Consider the following 21,003-nt stretch of genomic DNA (forward strand, 5'->3'; position numbering starts at 1 on the left):
TATTTAAAAGATATTTCATGGTATTGATTTTTAAATATTATATAAATTCTTTCATATCGAATCAGATTAACGAAATTTAACTTCAACAATACATTCATTTAACAACAGATATAGCATTTGAGATAAGACAAACTAATTTCATATTCGATAGGCTGTAATTCTCAAATACAAATAATAGTTGCTTGAAAAAAATATGCGAGTCTTGAATTCTGTTGACTCAATTATAACAAAGAGAACTTACTTATAACAAAATTAATTTCTATCTTTATTATAAAGGACCGAATTAATTACGGCATCCTACATTTGTAATTAACATGAGGCGTCAAAATCATATGATCCTTTTAATAAATGGATTTGAATATTTAGATGCTAAGGTAAAACTTTTAATACAAATTAAAAACATATTTCTTAAGAAGTTTCTTTTATATACTTTAAGATAATTTATAATTCTTAAGACAATTATTAAAGAGAAATTTTTAGGTAAAAAAATTTGCTTTTTTTTAAAAAAAATTGATACTGTACTTTGAAAAAAACAAGGGGGAAAAGTGAACAAGATTTTTTTTAAATGGACACTTCAACTTTTCCTGCTTCCTTTGTTCTCCACAAATTCTTAAAAATTTTGTAACATATCAAAAACATGAAAACAATTGCAAACGAAACGGCATTTTAACTGATTTCTGAATAAATCTGGTCTTGAATATCAAGCACAATTAAAGGTATCACCTATTGAAATTTTACTGCTAAATTTAGAATAGTGAAAGGCAAGAAAAAAATATCCATTAAATGAATAACAGATAACACGTACATATTTATCGACAGCTGAAACTTATGTATAAGAAAAAAGGAACAACTAATATAAAACTGACAGCCATTCACGACTATTTTTTCCTACTAAGATAAAAAAAATAATGTTAGCGATCAAGTCAATTGTATTATAAACATATAATATGAATATAATATAAGAATATGAAAGAACTTTTTCAATATTTCACTATCCGAGAATAGCGAGGTCTTTTTAATTTTCTGGACTCTCAAGAACCAACTGGAATTATAGTATTCTAAATACAAACAAATTTTGCACCACGTACAACAGTTGCATATACACAATTATAAATGAAATTTTAAAACAGAAAAAGATGACGTATGAGATAATACCTATATATGCAAACAACTAACTTTTATTTAAACGAAGATGCAGTAAATTAATAATGAAATTTTGTATAATATATTGGTACTTTATTTGATTTCAAAATATAGCTTTGCAAATCCGATTTAAAATTAATCCCTTATCAATAGTATTTATCCGGTATTTATAAAGATAATTATCCAAAATAATTTTAAAATATAAATTTAAAATTACATAAAACAATACAAAAGAAATTGCAAGCTTGAATTGCTTAATGACTTTTATGCAGCCATTACACTTAAATAGAGACATCAAAAATGTAATCAGCGGATGTATGTCATATTGGAGCCGGAAGTTTCTCCTTTGTCCATCCTTAGGGCTGGTACCTTGTTGCAGGTCCATCTCTGGCGAGGAGCCCCATTTACAAGTGGCATTACTCGCCAAGGAGGTGCATGGGAGGCAGGGCTTCCTATAATGCTGTCTTCCTGCATCCCAATTGCAGCGGCCCCGGGAAGAAATATTGCCCGACCACTAAAGCACATCTGGGGTGAGAGAAACGGTGCCCGATTTACGTCATCCTGGATTTGCAGAGGCCTGGCCGCCTGGCAGGCCATAACTCACCGACCCGATAAGGAAACATTAGGCCCGCATTTCAATGATCCCCCTTTCTTTGACCTCTCTCATTTTGAAACAAAAGCCCCACCCCCGCTCCTTCAAAGGTGAGATCTTACTCTTCCACTTTCTCTCCAACGGCCAGAGTTTTATGATGGGGATTACGCTTTACTGGACATGCATTCCTCTTCCGCGATGCTCCACTTGATTGCCCGGTACTCTTCCTCTTGTTTTTCTTTACGCCATCCCTCTCCAGCAACGCCTGCTCCTCCCGGATGTGAAGGTTTTTCATTTTAATTTGAATAGACCCCTGTAATATTCCTTCGACACGTACAGCATGTCACTCAAGAACAATTCATCAAATGATCATAAGGAAACCCTTAAATTAACTACCACCTATATTTTTATTCGATTTTTTTTATGAATACATTTTAAGTAATCTGTATAGTTAGAAGGCATAAATGAAAATAGTAATCAATTTTCGGGCTGTTGGAGAAGTGGTAAGATGGAAACAAGATTTGGAATAAAGACTCTTCGGACATTAGTAGGAAAGTAAGGCACTATGATAAAATATTAAGACTGAATATTTCGGTTTTTAAAACCAAATATGACAGGAAGGCTATGAACACTAAACACTAAAGTATCGATGACATCGAAATACAGGCTTCGATGTCATTGATATTTCAAACGAAAGTGGCAGTGGACAAATTGGTTTCAATCGTTTCATTGAATAGGATCATAGTATCACTAATATTTTTGCTCATTAATGTATCAAAGGAATCAATACACAATATTTTATTTTGAATCAAGTGTATACAGAATCATTTAAAAGCAAAATAACCGCAGTTTTGTGCATCATATTACGTGAAACATTACTATTTATTTTTATTATTATAGCAGATATTTTATCAGAAAAGTATCATTTTTGCAATATATAGACAAGAGTGGGCACAGAATAGCATGTATTGACTTCTGAGCCATTACGACAACAGCGGATTATAAAAATCACTATTTTGCTATCGGCCTCAACATTTTTTTTTTTCGTGAAATATATGAATGTTTTAGGTAATTTAAGAAAAAGACGATAAATAATACTAATAGAAATATATTTAAAGGGATTTAGAATAACAATGAAATTTGTGGCGTGTCTTTTCAATATTCAAACTACTTGTTGTAAAACTAAAATTATCAAAGCAAAGAACAACTTTCATTTCATAAATATAAAAGTCAAATTTAATATAACACAACATTATATTCAACTTTCAAATTATCTAAATGAATAAAACCAAAACAACCAAATTCTTTGTTGTTGTCTTTATAACGATTAATGAAAGTTTTATACAATTAATTAAATAGATAATTTTTTATTAAATAAAAAGCTATATTAATACAGCTTTAAAATCCGCTAATTTAATATTAATTCTAAGAAAACAAACAAGATTTGAACTAAAATTTATTCTGGTAAACTGGACTTAAAATAGTTAAAATATAGGAAAGAAAGATATTTAAATAAGACGTTTTATTTCACAAAATTTAAAAGTGTTTAACTTGAAAATAATTTTAAATTTCTTGTTACTTAAAAATTGATTTAAAACTTTATTGCTTGCTTTGAGTGACAAAACGGAGATTGAAACTCACTTTTGAAAAATGGCTACATTCACACTCCAAGTTATAAACACATATTTAAATTGCCACTCAAAATATTTCACGAAATTTCAATCATTCTTTAAAAACTATTACTTAACAAAAAAAAAAAAAACAAAAAAAAAAGCCTTCAGTGATTCTTAAAAATTTTTTGGGACAGTCTATAAATTTCCCAGAAACTACAAGGTATTATAGTTTTTTTTTTTTTTTTATGCAAAAGATTTTTTTATTGTAATTATATAAATTTGTGTTTTTATTTCATATTTTCATAAAATAAACTTTCAGAAGAGAGAAAGATTTTGTATATTGTAATATTCTATACACATATAAAAATCTTTGCATTCAAACCATTATATATACCTATATGCTGATTTGATATATAAATGTTTAATTTTCGTTATAAATATTTGTCATATTGCGAGCATTTCAAATTTGATTCATAAATGTTAAAAAGTAAATATTTTAATAAAGGGTTTCAGGCAGTTAATTGCACAGATTATTTTTCATTAATAAAATGACTATAATTTTATTCCAAATAACCCTGGGTATATCATCTAATTTAATAACGAAACTAATGTTCTATTGTATTCGATTAAGTTTATTTCATTTATTTTACCCATTTACTATGACATGAATACATTTCTGAATCTAAAATATTATGGAGTTTTTTACCTTGTCATTTATTGCGAATTCACTCTCGATTATAACAATGTTATAATGACAGGTGCAGATTTTTATCTTCAGTGTGAAAAATATATGTGTGTCTTATAAACTGTCTATTTCAAAAAGATTTTTAAGATCTTAACATCACATGTTTTTTATCACAGTCTGAATTTTCCACGTATTTCTCGTTCTTATTGTATTCTGAAAATTCTGTCCCGATTCGTATAAGTCATAACTCGTTAAGATTTTTTTTTTTTTTTAAATGTAGTAGTTAAAACAAAAAATATTGATTAATAGCGAAATATAAAAAATGTATTCAAACAAATCACTTTCTGAGACGAAACACAGTCGTGATTATTGATATATATAAATTGCAAATAATGTACTAAAAGAAAGAAGTAATGTATCATTAAAATAAATATTTTTTAAAAAAAGTTCTTAAAATTATATTTTAAATAGAGCACTCAACAGCAGAAATTTTAGATTTTATTTATTTATTTATTTTCCTTAATCTTGAGATCAGTTGTTTCTCAAATCAGAAGACTCCATTGGTGCGGAATTAATTTTTGATTTAATTTATAATTAAATAATAAAAATATTTTTTTAAAAAGTGCATTATCTTCGAGAACACACAAGCGTAAACAATTTCAAAACTCAAGTAGTGAGGAAATGGGTGTAAAATCGATTGCAAAATTGAATCTTTGAAACACCAAACATCTCGACTTAAATAAAATTGTTAATATTTTTTTTCGAGGGCGGGGGTTAGGTGGTTGCATCTTTGCTGTTACGAATTGTCTCTTTACTTGCAAATTATCAAATAAATAAAGGTACCAGAAGGACAATTAAAATAGCAGATACCATTCAAAAAATTAGCCCACCAAAGGTGTAAAGGATTAAACGAGTGGAATGACTGTACAACGCAAATAGGAGAAGTTACGGGTATTATATTTAGGATGTGCTCTTAATAATCATTATTATTCAAAAACAGGTATAATAATTGCACGATGCTTATGGATTGGCTACTGCAGCTTTTCTTGTTTTGTCTCCAAGCGAAACACCAATAGGGACCAATCTTCCTTCAAAGTCTTTCAGGAAAGAAAAACAATCGCATATATTGAAGATATATCAGACTTCCATTTTAAATAATTTATTAATTTGATTTATGATTTTTAGCATAAATGAATAATATTATTTTCTTTCAGGAAATAATAATTTTAATAAAGAATAAGGATTTCAATCTAAAATATTCCTTCTTCAGCATAAAGATTTAACGTGCTGAAAAAATTATCCAGTTTACGAAATTACATTCATTATAAAAGCTAAATGAAATTTTAATTAATTATAAAAATGATAATTTTACGAATAGGAAAACAAGTGTGAAAATTTCAAAAATTACGATAAATATCTGCTAGAATGGAAGGCATTACATAAAAACATATCACATCTTGATAAAAAATAATATAAAAAATAATTTTTTTAAATAATATATATTAATAAAATTATTTTAAAAGTTCTACTTTTAAATATTAACCATATTTCTAATATTCATGATTGAATAAATAGTACATGATAAATTGATAATAGGAAAGCGATCCAAATCAACAAATTTGTTTCAAGTAAAATTTAAATCCTTTATTTTCGAAATATTTCTAATCACTAAAATCGCGTTTAAAAAGATTTTATTACAACAATCATATAAATCATCCAGATATGAAAGATTTAAAATATTTGTTTTCTAATCAAATTAATATATTTATTATTCAGTCAAAATTGGAATTCATGAACCAAAAATGAGCATCCATGATCTAAATTGATTCATAATTTGAAAATTTGACATCTTTCTAGTTCTGACCTACTTCCTATATTTGAAAAATTTTATATCTAAAATGCAAAATTTTCAAACTAAACATTCTTTAAGATAACAATGAGATTCAATTTGTGTTACTATCATTGCGACAGAGGATGATAAGTAGCCAAATTAAACCTTCTTGGGTTCATAAAATATATATTTAAATAGAATAAAATGACACAGCTATACAATGAGTACTTAAGCTTATTTTTTAAAAACAATTATAAAGAGAAAAAGGAAAAATGAGTTATTGTAATGTTTAATCTAAAACTAAAAATTGAAAAAAAAAATTAAGAATACTTGCGTATTTTTTTACGATTCCTCAAAAACTTATGTCTAATTTAAATAAGTTTCAATAATTACATGGAGTGGAACTTGGAAAATTCGAACAACTTTAAATAAAAAATTTTTATCTGATTCCTTGAATTTTTCAATTAATATAAAACTAAAATAACATATAAAGTTCGAAGTTTTCTCTGGTCACTTAAATTTCTTATTAATAAAAGTCTAAAATATACTATAATCTGTTATCAGAATTTTTTCTATGGTCCCTTGAATTTCTAAAATAAAGATAAAATATCATATATAGTTCATTTATTTTGCTTCATTTTTTTTTTGTCAAAAATAAAAAATGCAACATTTATTTTTAAACTGTTTTTCTACTTAAATAGTCCTTATGTCTTAGGTAATCATTGCTGAATTCAGTAATGCAATTAAAGTCAGTAATCTATTTGAAGGCTCCATTGCTGTACGACACAATCGACAAAAAAAAAAGGTTATTCTTCTTATAACTATCAAACTCCTTAGTTGTGAATAGTATTTTTATTCTAACGGTTTAATTGATAACCGTTGCATCCAAAATGTTGTGCTTTGTTATTTTATTTATTTTCATATTTACTTATTAATGAATTGAAATATTTTTTAATTCATTTAAATGTTTTAACCATATTATTATAACTTTATTTATTAAAATCATAGTTCTTTATTAAAATAAATACTTTTCGTAAATTTTAGCTTAAAAATAAATCTTTATTAAACCTTTTAAACAAGAATCGGAAAGGTAGGTATATAAGTTATAGTAAAATCTGGTGAAAAATATAATTTACTTTTAACTAAAAATATAATTTACTTTCTTGGATGGTGACAACATGATGATGCCAACTTAATTCAGGTAATCTTAATTTAATCAGACATTCTTAATTCATGGCACAATACTTCCAATTTTCAATATCACAAGAAGGTAATATTATAAATTAACATTTCATACAGTCTCCTTTTGCTAGCATTTTAAACATATAAGCCACAAACTAATCCGTCATGGAAAGGATTGTAATAAACACAGAGAATAATAAAATCTCTTATCGTAAGCAAACATAATTTCAACTATAACTATTTCTTTTCAATTCTCGTTACAATCTTTCCTTATATAAGTTAACGAATCTGAATAAGAATTTTTAGTTAGTTAAAGTATATTTTACTCCTCTACAAGAGTAATCATGCGATCGTGCTGTATTTATTTCTCATGAATTAAAAGATTTATTAATGGGCATAAAATAATAATAAATGCATTAATATAAATCGTTGAATTACACGCTGAGGATAAAAAAAAAACCTTGTGGTGAATAAAGAAAAGATTTATTGAATGTTACACTCAAATTAATGCAAATGACAACGCAGACCTTGATTTTTAAAAACAAAATAGTCAATGCGTGGGATAATAATTTGTGGCTTTATCTGGAATTAATTAAGATTTGACCCTTAGAGACCTTTCTATATGACCTTCTTCATGTTCGTTAATTACCAGGAAATGATAATGAATTATTTAGGTTTCAAAATAAACGAAGTAATATCAAAGATAAAAAAAGAAATTGAAATGAATTCAGTAAACAAACATTTCTCGAGCAGATAATCATTTCGTGCCAATTGTTTTTTCCGCTTCGTTCAAGTAAGCTAACTAATAATAAATTTTTAAAATATGGGAACCATTTTTAATTTTTCCCTTCAAAACTCGAATAAATTTGTCTTAACAAGATCAAAATATTAAAATTTATGTTCTAAATGTAGCTATCAGCATTGTAGGACCTGCCATCTTTCGAATACAAATTTCACATCAGAATACCAAGTAAGACATCAAAACAATAAAGAGATCTATAATTTGACTACGATACTCATATTCCTAAATATCCAACATACGAATACGATTCTATTACAAAACAAATAAATACTGATCTTGTTCTTTAAAATTCTATAGCAAATCTCAACAAATTTTTAACTTGTCAGTTTAAATTCTCAATTACAGTCTACCAATAAACAAACAAAAAAAAAAGTGAGCATTTTTCACATGACTTTATTTTCACATAAAGTTGTAGCTAACAAATTGTGGTAATTTTTTGAAACTATAAAATCAAAAAATTTTCGATTAACATCAATAAAAATATCCATTTCTCCTCTAAATGTGTCACTAATTTTTTTTCTTTAACTATGATTATTCTATCATTATTATTAAATGTCAGTAACTTTCATTATCCTATCAAATGGAAACTTTTCATCTACAGGAAATAATTTTATTATACGCCCACCGAAAAAAAATCATCTGTTCACTAATAATATTTTATAGCAGAATTATTTTTTCGTGATACTGTTAAAAATTGAATTTCAATTACAACTATAATTAAGTGCATAAAAGTAAACAGATTTAACTTTTTTACAAGACTGAATCGTAATGCCTATGTGTGTATAAAAACCTTCAATGAAATGCACCTAAATTTTGCTCATGACCGCGAGTGACAATAAAGAGAAAAATACAAATAATTAGAAACATTTTTTTTCACGATTTGAATGAAAATGTGCATGTTAATATATTCATAATAAATGAGATAGTTTTCAGTATATTTACATCACATTATGCAGATAATCCAAAACAGAAGAATGGTATGCGATAGTATCAAAATTTGGGATAAAAGCTACAATTTTGGTGAAAAAACCACAATCGAAATTTCAGTTATCTTGCGATGTGTTTTTTTTTTCAATTGTATTCCAGTAGCTATCTTATCCTTTGCAAGCGATCGTATTCTTGCACACATAAGCAAAATATTTTTTTTTTTTTAAATCTTTCATAATAAAAAAAAAAAAGTATTTTCTTCGTAGTCATAAACATCTAAAATGTGGAGATACATACAGATCTCGAGATCCAATATGTTGAGCAATAACAATGCTATATTTTGATGTGTTTCATGCGAGGTGAGGAGATTTTTAACATTCATTCTGAAACTGATATTAGAAAAAGAATTAAAAACTTAAGACGTATAAACATCAAACTCCGTTTCATACAATCACAAATGTTTTGCTATCTTAGTATATTTTTCCCATAAAAATTTAGAAATTATGCTTCAATTTATATTTTAATGGTATGATACATCAGAACAATGGAGAAATTTTAATTCATACTGAGTAATAAGCAATACTACACAAAATAATATAGTTTGTCATTCTAGCATTTTTTTAAAAAAATTCTTTATTATTTCACATGACTTAGCATAGGAACCATGGTCTAGTTAACGAAGACGTCACTGGAGGCTTTCATAACAACTCGTAAAACAACAATATTTTGATGAAGCAATCGATATTGCTCGACATGAAATATTATTATTTAAAATCACTTTAAGAAGAAAAAAATAGTTGATTACATTAAAGTAAAGTAAGACAAAAATTCTTTAAAAAAATCAATAGAAATAAATAAATAAAATGATATTTACAAATTATAAAAGCTAGAAATCTTAAAAAATAAGATATAAATAAATCACATCCTAATGAAAAAAAAGCATCTTGCTTATTAATCGTATTTTGCAGAAACAATTAAATCGTACTCTGCTTTTGTACAATTAAAAGTACACTTCCTAATGAATCAACTGCTGAATATATAAAGAAATGCTGCTCTCATAAATAAATAAATATCTGAGTCCACAGCAAATAAATGAAAAAAGAAACCCATAGATGAATAAAAAAAAACGCAAGGGAAAAAACTATAATTTGATAATTAGAACATGTAGTAATCCTGCCATGGGAATATACAAGGATATACTATAACTGAACAACACAAGAAAAGTAATCGTTTACAATCTAGTTAAAACAGATATAATTACAAAATCGATAAACTATTCAATATCAATTTATAGATAAATGGTTTTCGGTGAAAAATTTCCGTTTTTTTTAATTACTTCAATTTAAAAAATGGTCAGTTAAATTTTTCTTATACAAAATATACATTTTAAAAGTAAATATTCATATATTATGTTTTCCTTCCCGGTTGAAGACTTATTATCTTTCAAAATGTTTAATACCAGTTTTTAAAATAATTATACTTTTTGAAGAGAAAAAAAATCAGAAAAAAATTATTCAGCGACACGAAATTATCTTAAAATAAAATGCTAAGTCTCGCTGAAGTAATGTTTCAAAATAATGTCTCCTATTTTTAAATTGATCTAGATGGTAAAATATATATTAAAAAAAAAACTGGTTCTTACTTTTTTCAGAAAATAACTTCTTACCTTTTATTACAAGCGAAATCAATGCCACTATTTTTTTTAAAGAATTTTAGAAAAATTAAAACATAACAGCTTTAGGCCATATAAACCAAAAGCTTGTTATTAATTTCTTTCATCAAAATATTTGAATTAAGATCATATTTTCTATATGAAGACCAAATCATTGAGTTTAAATTCAGATCATTTAAGAAAGCTTTTTAAAAAATTCTTTTTTCCTCCATTTCTTTTCTATTAACATATAAAATGCCTTTCAATCGCGCTTGTAAACTTCGTAATAATCAATACAAAAGAAAAAAGAATTTTCTACACCCTTTAATTTTAACTGTATCTGAATACTAAAATATCTTCACCCAATTTAAGTAAAGCGAGCGCATTTTCTTAACATTTTTTTATTATCGGTATAGAGAAGCATTTTTAAAATAATAGAACTTTTATCAGAAAAATTTTTTTTAAAAATCTTTTAGAAATTAAATACTTAAAATTAAGATAGTGCTGACTTCATACACAAAACCTTAGTTTCATTTCTTTGCATATTCGAATAATAATAATCTTTTTTTAAGAGTCACGCAATTTAAATTAAAGTATATGAATGAATTCTTATATGCATTTGTTTTTTATGCATATATATATATATATATATATATATATATATATATATATATATATATATATATATATATATATATATATATATTTGCGAAAATTCACTGGAAAATAAGACATTAGAAGAAATATTAGATATCATTTTTTGCAGAAAACAAAATAACTCATCATAAGCATTTCAACGAAGCTGTTTCGTATATGTAAGAATTTGAAATGTAAGCAATTCGTCTAAAAAAAAAAAAAAAAAAAACATCTATTCCATTGTGAGCATATATCAGCATGTAATAATATAAATGCAGAAACAGAGTGATGTCTTCTAAAACCTTTGAAGGGCCTCTTCTTTTCTAATAATTATAAAATAAAGACATTTTGGGAACAATTATCGTTTTTTTAAAAAAATTCATTTAGATTATTAGCCGCAAGTAATTTAATTTTTATCAACCGTTTAAATAAATTATTAATTTGTTTAGTAATTTTTTTTTGTTGTTAAATAAGTTTTTAATAAAATAAGAAGTTAGTTTTTTTATGCTGTATAATTCTTACGTTTTTGTTCCCAAATGATTTGTCCTCGCGTACAAAAATGTTTGAATTAAAACGAATTTGAGATTTCCAGTGAAAGTTAGACACTAAAAATTGTCACCAAATAAGAACCTTGATTTTATTTTATTGCAATAAATATATATACTTATATGTTTGTAAATCCATTAACCACAAATATCGAATGAAAAAGAATAGACTAAATGAAGAATTCTGAGTAAGGAAAAAAAATCGCTTCTTAATGTTGTCTTCTCATATCTTATCCAAGGTCAACTTTTATTGTTGGAACAATATTACAGTACCAATTTTTTTATTAATTCGTATGCACGTGCGTGATTTCCGAATTATTAAAAAAAATAGCAGCTCAAAGATGGTAAAATCAGGCAGAACTGATATTTAAAGACTGATGAATTTGCTAGTAAGTATGCTTTCCATGGCTTTAGAAGAAGATAATTACAATTGATCAGCAATGTAAAAATGAGAGCTAAGATGAAATATTCAGCAAAATACTTTAGCGAGACAGGAAATTGTAATTAGTGAAATTGACTCCATTATTTAAATAATTTCGATATTACTAAAGTTTATGTTGCCAAGCGATTGACACAAATAAGTGAATTAATCGCAATATTTATATTTTTCATACAAAAAGCTACAGAATTATTCAGTTATAATATTCATTAAGAAAATCCATTCCTGAAAATTTCAAATCAATAGTCTTATAAAAAAAAAGTAAATCATTTAAAAACTTTAAAAACTTATTGATATCACTCTTTGAATTGAATTCAAGCTAAACTCATCATATGGTATCTTACATAAAATGGGATAATGGAAATGATATTTCATTTTATTAATCAATAGTTAAAGAATTAGCAAAATGCATCGGAGAATATTTGATTACGTAGCTACCAAAAGGTATTTTTAAAAAGTAATCAAATGCATATTAAATGGAATTTAAGAATATAAATTAAAACTATATAAACTTTTTGCTCTGATTCTGACAAATAAATGAAATTTTTGCAGCTTTCAAAAAGTATTTACATCAAAAAGAGGTATTAAGAGCAACAAATATCATTTTGTTTTTAAAGTATAAATAATTTATAACATTTTTTAATGCCTAATACTATTTGAAGTCTCCATGAAATATTTCACACAGTTGGGTTGACTATTAAAATTTCAATTAGTTATTTAGTAAGTGCAGAATTTACTGTAAATTCTTTGAAATTATTCGAATTTTACCTTTAATTGTTTCTTTCGTTCGAATTATCTCTTTTCATGCATTTTATCACCCTCCTCCAAAGCTTTTGAAATCAGAAATTCATCTTTTTTAGTGGACTTTTTAAAAATTATAAATTGTAATAAATATATGGCACAATGGGATTTTAAAATTCACTGGAAGAAATGCAGTCATAAAAATGTAAAAAGTAAAAAATAAAACTCTATAATTACTTTTAGTTTTCAGTAAATTAGTTGTGAATACTAGCAACATGCATTTTTTTTTCATTTGAAATAAATGCTTTAAAGGGGAAGAAAAAAAAATTGTATCTAAAATAAAATTTAAAAAAAAAATGACTTTCGGAACTTCAAAAAGAAACCAGTACCTCCATCTAGTGTTAGAATTTTATAACAAAGAATGATCTGAGTTTCCCGCTTCTTTTGACAAATATTTTAAACACAAGGAAAGAAAGACAGGAAATTTTTTCTTCTTATTCTTTATCTTTATGTTCTTTAATATTTATGTTCAACAGACGAGTACTTTTTTATAAGTTATTAATTAACACGCTTACGTATAAAATTTCCATGATTATTTTCGTACCATTTTGAAACAGAAATACAATCATTTTTGAGAAATATCATTTTACGACAACTACAATAACAACACAGCAAATCAATAGGATTTTTTTAATGTACTCTTAAGAAATTTTAATGCTTGTAGAATTAATATAATCAAAGTTGAAACGGCGAGATCACGTATATAAAAAAAGAACTTCATCAAAAAATAGACAATAACGGATAATATATATATTATTTTATTTCAATCATGTAAATTTTGCACAAATACAGCCTTTAAAAATATATTTTATTCTAAACTCAAAACAGCTAATCAAAAATGAATGGTATTAAGTGCAAAATAATTATTGCAGAGATCAATTTATTTAAGGATGAAAGGTTCAATCTATATTTTCATGCCATTATAAATCATCATTATTCACTTGCCAAATTTTATAATAAATATTTTGAAAGAAATGACTTTAAAATAAATTTCAAATTTTCCAACATATAACTTTAAATAAAATAAAACCACATAATTCTTTATCAATGAACATTAATTTTTGAATTTCGGGCATTCAAGGTTAAAGAAAGATTTTTTTTTTTTCAACTGAACTAAAACTGAGACGATGATTAAAAATAAAAAAGGTCATTGAACGAGGATAATGTAATTAGAATACAATTAATAAATGCTTGGATGTAATTGCTTAAGGATCGTCTTTCGATGAATTTCTCGATAATGTATTTACTACGGTGAAATAAAAAAAAAAAATAAAAAATACAATCTTCACAGAAGGGAATTTTTCATTTTCATTTTGTTTATTACTGGTAAACAGCTGGTTCGCCGGGGGTATTGGTTAACTTTAATTTTAGTTAAATCGTTTAGATATAACTCCATATCCACGATACTGTGAAATTCTCTTGCATACGTTCCTATTATTGTGTGCAAGAAACTTTCTAATGGAGACCAGTCCCGTGACATTCCAGATGCTATTAGAAATGTAAATATATGGTTAATCTATCTTATAAATTTCGTGATATTGTAACTTCAATTTATGTCTTTCTAAACTAAAGAGCAACTCCTTGAGCTTTCCACAATAGGGGGAGAAAAACAACCGCGATTATATATCATTTGATAGAATAATGAAATGGTTTCGACTTCTGGGCAACAATGTAATCTATTGTTGGCAATTTGATAAACAAATACTTTTAAAAATTTACCAAAATTCAGTAAAAATTTGCACGATTGTTAAATTGGTATCATTAGAAAGACAAGTTTTTAAATTTTAAAACGGTGTAAAACTTATTTTTGAACAATAAAATTTTCGGAAGTAATCGCAGAAATCGCCAAAATTTAGCTTAATATTTTATTAATTAAAATTCTTATTAACATTTTTTTAAATCATCCCAAGGTGCACATTTCCACCTTCCAAGATATATATGTGCCAAATTGGTAGTTGTGAATCAAACAGTCTGCTCTCTAGAGCGTCAAAACACATATTCATCTTTATTGGTTGTAGAGACTAGGCGCCTTTGGCGGTCAGCTTGCTTACTAGGAATAGTGATTGTGTTTAATGCCAATTAAATTTCTCAAGAAATACTTTTTTATGATTGATTCTCTCAACAAAACATTTTTAGGTATCAAATTATTATGAACATTAAAATACTGTTGTTTTAATGACCTTATACTTGTATTTACAACCTTTATTGCGCAAATGGATTTTCCAAGTAGAATTAGGTCCATTATATTCCATTCAAAGGCACAATAAATATATGCTAAAAATATGTATTAAATATATGCTGTAATATACATGTGATATTTTAAATCTCTACTAATAGTAAAGAAAAATTAGATTTTAGACGCTTCATGGGATAGATTAGATTACTTAGAGTTTATAAATTTGGCACAAATATAATTTAGAGGATGGAAATGCGGATCTCGGAGCAATTTTAATTTCAAATTTATATTATTTACAAATTAATGGAAATTTTGGGCAATGCTCCATGATAGCTTTCGATATTATTATTGAATAGAACTGAATTTTACCCATTTTAAAATTCAAAAATTGTCCTTTTAAGGATATCAATTTATTTATCACGTAATTTCTTTCTGAATTTATACAATTAAAAAAAAAATTCTTCACGCAAATTTCAGCAATATATTTCATTGCTGAAATAATATTCAAACCATTTTCATTATTTCATCAAATATTTTATTGTATGATTTTCTTCCATTATTGAGAATGATTTTCTATTGCATATGCTATTTACGTATTCCTCTCTTTATTTTATTTGTATGACAATGAAAATACATGAAAAAAAGGTAAAACGTTAAATTGTTTTAAGCAACTTTAAGGACATATAAAATTATACTATTAACCTAGAAAATTTAAATTTAAAAATAAAGAATAAGCATTTGGTCACTAAATGACACAAAATTAAAATATTATTCCGATTACCCTATTAAATTGCCCTTAATACTGTTTTCCAGTTAATTAATATATGGTGTAGTAAAAAAAATCGAAATCCTAAAAATCTTACATTATCAGGTTATTTATTATATACACGATTTTCTTCATTTTCAATGATCTCTAAAATATCAGTTTCCTGAATTAGAGACAATGTGGCTACTTTTTCTTGATGACTTTCTTACACGAGATGACCAGTTAATGTTTGGCGAATTGCATTTTCATTAGCCATGGTCTAGTGCAATTTTTTGGATTAGTGAGCGACTAATCCAGAAAATTAGGAAGCCACCTTGAAGAATAAAATTAATAAATAATCTTCAAGTCTCTTTATTATCTAAGAAAGCAAATCACCAACGAACCAAAAATGTTTATAAGCTATTAAAATCCGTTTTTAGACGCATTATCATAGATGCCAGTGTAATGCTCAGTTCTAATATTTTCATCTATGAAAATTAAGATCTGGGTGAGGAATTCATTGTAATAACGATGACTGAAGCATAGTTGTCGTCTTCAGGTCGTCTTCTTTCATATCTCGAAATGTCAACAAATCAGAAAGCCATTGTTTGAAGCTATTGTTGGGAAACTATTGTTTTAAGCTAAAATCGGAAAGCTATTGTTAAGCGAATTTCATTTAAAGCAATGAGGTGCCAGAGATTAATTATTCTGCTCTTACCTGATTCAGAGTTGTTGGCTGCTTGGCGAACAGATTTGGTGAGCATATGATGTTGAAGTTTGTTGGACTGTTGCAGTGAGATCTGCTGAGGTAGTCGTGGTTGCTGTATGTGAGGATGATTATGGTTACCTAGAAATAGAAAAGTGGTCCGATAACAGCCCATACAGAAAAAAAAAAAGAAGTTCGATGACGAATAAATAATTTGCTCTCGAAATGTATTACATGATGATGTTGTAAAAAAATAAAGTAAAACAAGAGAAAAAAAAATCAACGGAAGCATCTTTCTCTCGATTTTCTCACATACTAACATAAGACATGTTTTGTGTTTTACTCCGTAATAAAATATAGAAATCGAAAATGCGTTTTGGACTTTTTACTTTCGACTATTTTAGTTTAAAATTAGACACAGATCTACAATTTAACTTTAAAGATCATATACTAAAATTCATCCATCTAGCATACTGATGTTTCAGCGATTACGTTCTAATATACATGAATAGGGAAATCGATAGATAATCAGATATGTGACTTAATTAGTCCAAAATCTGATATACGTCAATTATTCTGAATATAAAATTACTGAAGGACAAACAGATGGATTTTCTGTTGCCATGTTTTACCTACATTTCGATACAGATTTCCAATGATAAAATTACATGTCAAATTTTATTCTTCCTATTCCTTATTTCCTAATTCACCGCAAAAGCAATCTGACGCGTTTAAGATTTTAAAATTATGCAATTGAAAAGGAAAAAGAAGATTACTTATTTATTAAAATTTCTTTCAAAAAATATCCACTCAATCGCAATACGTTCTAATCCAAATGCCCAAATTAGAGCTATACTACTTCTAATACTAGAATACTTCGAAGAGGCCTGAAAATTTTTCATTGCATATTTTATGTATAAATAAATTAAGTAAATTATGTATATGTAAATGATAAATTAAGTTCATAACCAGCTGTTCTGTGAAATGGCTGATCTACACACTTCCTGGAATGCCAACGTAGGTTCTCATCCAGAAAAGCTTATCGTCTTACATTATCAAACTTCAATTTATTTTATTAATGATCTCGAAATTAGGTCAATCACCCCTAAATGCCTTCTGTTGATGAATTCTGCAATTCTGAACCAGACTTGACATCTCGTATCTCGATTTTTAGATATGTGAAATGGGTGGAGGTACAGGCAAGAACATTTAAAACATCTTTAGAGGGCTTTTTTTTTTTTTTTTTTTTGTAAGACATGAGAAATTTTAATTCAAGTATTTTTCGAACATTGTAGAACAGCAAAATATGTTGCGTGATAAAGTCAACGCGAAGCAGGTATCGTGAAACAAGGCTCTCTCGGGGTTAGTATTACAGTTCATTTTGATCAAGTTTTAGTCTGCCATCGAATTATATATAATTTTTTAATTAAAATTTTCTGTAAGCACCAGAGTCTTGGGAGTATAATGAAATAAAATGTATGAAGCATGTCAATTTACTATCAAAATCCAAAGATAAAGGAGATAATTACAAATTTTTGAAGTTGCATTTTAATAATTTTTGTAAATCGGATTTATACAGAATCTAAGTAATTTTTCTCATTATTTTTTGCTTTATTTTTCTTTTTATTGATTTTTCGTATTTTTATATAAATATAAAAACCTATATAATATGGCTTAGTAACTACTCATGGAAAGCTTATGTTTTGAGTTTGAAAATAACTATATATAGTTTTAAAGAAAGTATTGGTTAAATTCTAAAAAAGTTCGCACCTACTAATTCTGCCATTCTTAGCCTGTTCCAACGGAATACAAACCACTCTACTCTATGAAATCATACATAAATGTGTCAATTTTAGATTAAAAACACAATATGCATTGCGAAAGTTTCGATGGATCACTTTTGAGAAAGTTTTGGTTTGTTTGCCGTTTTTCTGATTTCTTCAAGAATTTATACATTGCTTTTTGCAATTATCGCTATACCTTCTCCCTGAGATCTCTCTGTCCTTCGATAATCATAGATAGAACATTTCTAATTATTTCAGAAACATCGAAATTGTTTAAATTGGATTATTATTTATTTCCATTTTTGAATTTGCTTTTATTATCTCTAACTTATAACGATGCTGAATTTCTTCAAATCGAAAACTCCTAATCGGATCACCTTAACCCTTTACAGGGCCATTTTTTTCTAGTCATATTATGTTAAAATATTTTTAGGCTTGAAATTAGAATAAGAAAAGGGATTCATTTAGCTTATTAGATAAATTTAATTCGATTAATTAATTTGGTTAATTAATAATTATCAAATCAAGACATCAATTTGTGTAAAATAAAGAACTAAAGCATCTAAGTTTCTGTCTTTCTAAAAAAATTTGTCAGAACTGATGCCAACCTACATAAATTCATACAAAGATTGATAAATTTGGTGGGAAGCATACTTCCCACGGCCCTAGAAAGGGTTAAAATAAGACCAGAGCCCTTTTATCACTATTCACATATGTTTTTAATAGTTTACCACCTTTCAAACATGTCATTGCGTTTAATGAAATCTTCAAAGAAAGATCCCATTTGACTGCAATACTTTTTAAGGATCTTTTCGTGATAATCTATGAAGTAAGTTTTCACTGGGCAGACACATTCCAACCTTAAATTTTTTTATCAATGACATAAAAAAATAGCCCCTAACACAAAAACAAAACAAAAAAGTCTGAAATCCATGAAATAAATCTCAATGAATTAGGCAGAGATAAAAATCACTTCACCATAAGGTAAAAAGATGCACTAAAAATTTATACAAAATCCTAAAATAGCTTCAAAGCAATAAAAATAATGAAACAACATTAAAATTCCTTTAAAAATGCACGCTAAATCGAAATTACACAAAAAAATAGTCAAGCAGCAATAAATTTAAACTATCACTGACTTTTAAAAACGAAATAGTTAAAAAGATAATTTACATCTCAAAATCTTATAAGCGCACTCTAGGAAGACAAGAGATAAAAGGCTAAATATTCTTAAAACAAACACAGTATTAAGTTATAAATCAACACCAAACAATCATAAAAATTCTTTAAATCTTGCTAAAAATACACTAAATAAAATCTGACAAAGATCTCAAAGACTATTCCGAGTCACACAGGTAATTCTTTCAAATTACACGTCTGTCCAGTTATCCCTCAGGTACACTTTGAGCTTTGAGAGAGCATCCAAGACAGTGTAATCCAATTTAAAAGAACTGTAAAAGTCACAAAATTGTTCACAGTTGGTAAAATAAAATGCTAAAGAGTTTGCAAAGACATCAGTTCAACAAATGTAATCTTTTCAGATGCAAAAGTAAACATTCACCTTGAACTGAACGCGAATTATCCTTCGCATTGAATGTCCTCGATCCATGCTTCAAAAACAAGTACGAAAGGAGCTGCAAATAAACGATTGTTGAAGGTGATGGGCGTTCCCTGATAAGAAATCTCAGAAAAACTTCTCAAACTAATTCTCAATATAATCTATCATTTTTTTTTTAAATTTGGTACACTTGTAGCTTGAATGGACCCCTAATGAAATAGATACAAAAATTTATTTGATTATAAAATTTAACATTTCACTAAACTTCAATCTCAGAACAAGAACTTCCGTTGCCATAAACTTGCTCGTTGATATCAAATCCCTAGAATAACAATATTTTGCATCTAAGATAGGGCTGATATATAGACATTGACGTCATTCGGTTTTAATATTCAGAATTGTAACAATAGAATTACAAAAGCTTTTAGACATAATTAAAACTATTTTAAAATGCCATAATTAAAGCGCAGTTGTTTGATGTGAAATACCCCTTATTTTTTAAGAAAAGCAGAAATTTGCTAGTTGCAAAAGTTCAGACAGGATTATGAGTTTTTTTGAATCTACGTTAGCATACGCAAATTAAAAAGAGATGGCGTCAAAGATTTCGAATACTTAAGTTCTGCTAACGATGACACTTAATAGTTGAAGTACCGCGAGCGTAAAAAATTCAAATAATTGATATTTTGAAGATTTAGCAGTTGAAATTTGTTCGGAAATTTCGAGTATTATTAATCTATACAAAGATATATTAATTGAATTTTATCTAATAGATGTAGAAAGAAAACAAAATGGAAATCTGAGGGATCATGTGTGTCGAATAAATGCGTTGATTGTCAAATCCAAAGACTGGCAAGTATCCAACAAATGGCAATTCGTGAAGTTCAAAGGATGCGATTCGTAGATAAATTTATTGTAAAAGGGGCGGGAACCAATTATGAAACCACATCAAAAGTCAAAAAGAGTGTTATGAGCTTGAAATCGTATGCCATATGGATCAAAATGACGATAGATGGCATTTAGAGATGATGAAAAAAAAAATTGGAATCTGGATGAGTAGTTGGCTGAGCCTCAGATTGTCTTGATTTGCGAAAGAAAACTATTTTTTAATTACATTAAAGGTGACGGTTTGCGTAAATATATTGATAGAACATACAATTACCTGCATTTCACCAGTTGCCGCCAAAATA

The 21,003-nt window shown here is 26.9% G+C and overlaps 1 protein-coding gene across 6 annotated transcripts in view; it reads right to left on the bottom strand.

Annotated features, from left to right (window-relative positions):
* Positions 1-21,003, bottom strand: part of LOC129969690 (POU domain, class 2, transcription factor 3-like) — a 598,164-nt gene that overhangs the window by 401,020 nt on the left and 176,141 nt on the right. For 5 of the 6 annotated variants that reach the window (XM_056084363.1, XM_056084362.1, XM_056084364.1 and 2 more), the window contains exon 3: positions 16,487-16,615. The exons of the other annotated variant lie outside the window; for it this stretch is intronic. In XM_056084363.1, coding sequence (XP_055940338.1) covers positions 16,487-16,615 — 129 coding nt within the window. The remainder of the gene's footprint in view (positions 1-16,486; positions 16,616-21,003) is intronic. 6 annotated transcript variants of the gene reach the window in all.

The sequence above is a fragment of the Argiope bruennichi genome, chromosome 5 (genome assembly GCF_947563725.1).
Source record: "Argiope bruennichi chromosome 5, qqArgBrue1.1, whole genome shotgun sequence".
Taxonomy (NCBI): domain Eukaryota; kingdom Metazoa; phylum Arthropoda; class Arachnida; order Araneae; family Araneidae; genus Argiope; species Argiope bruennichi.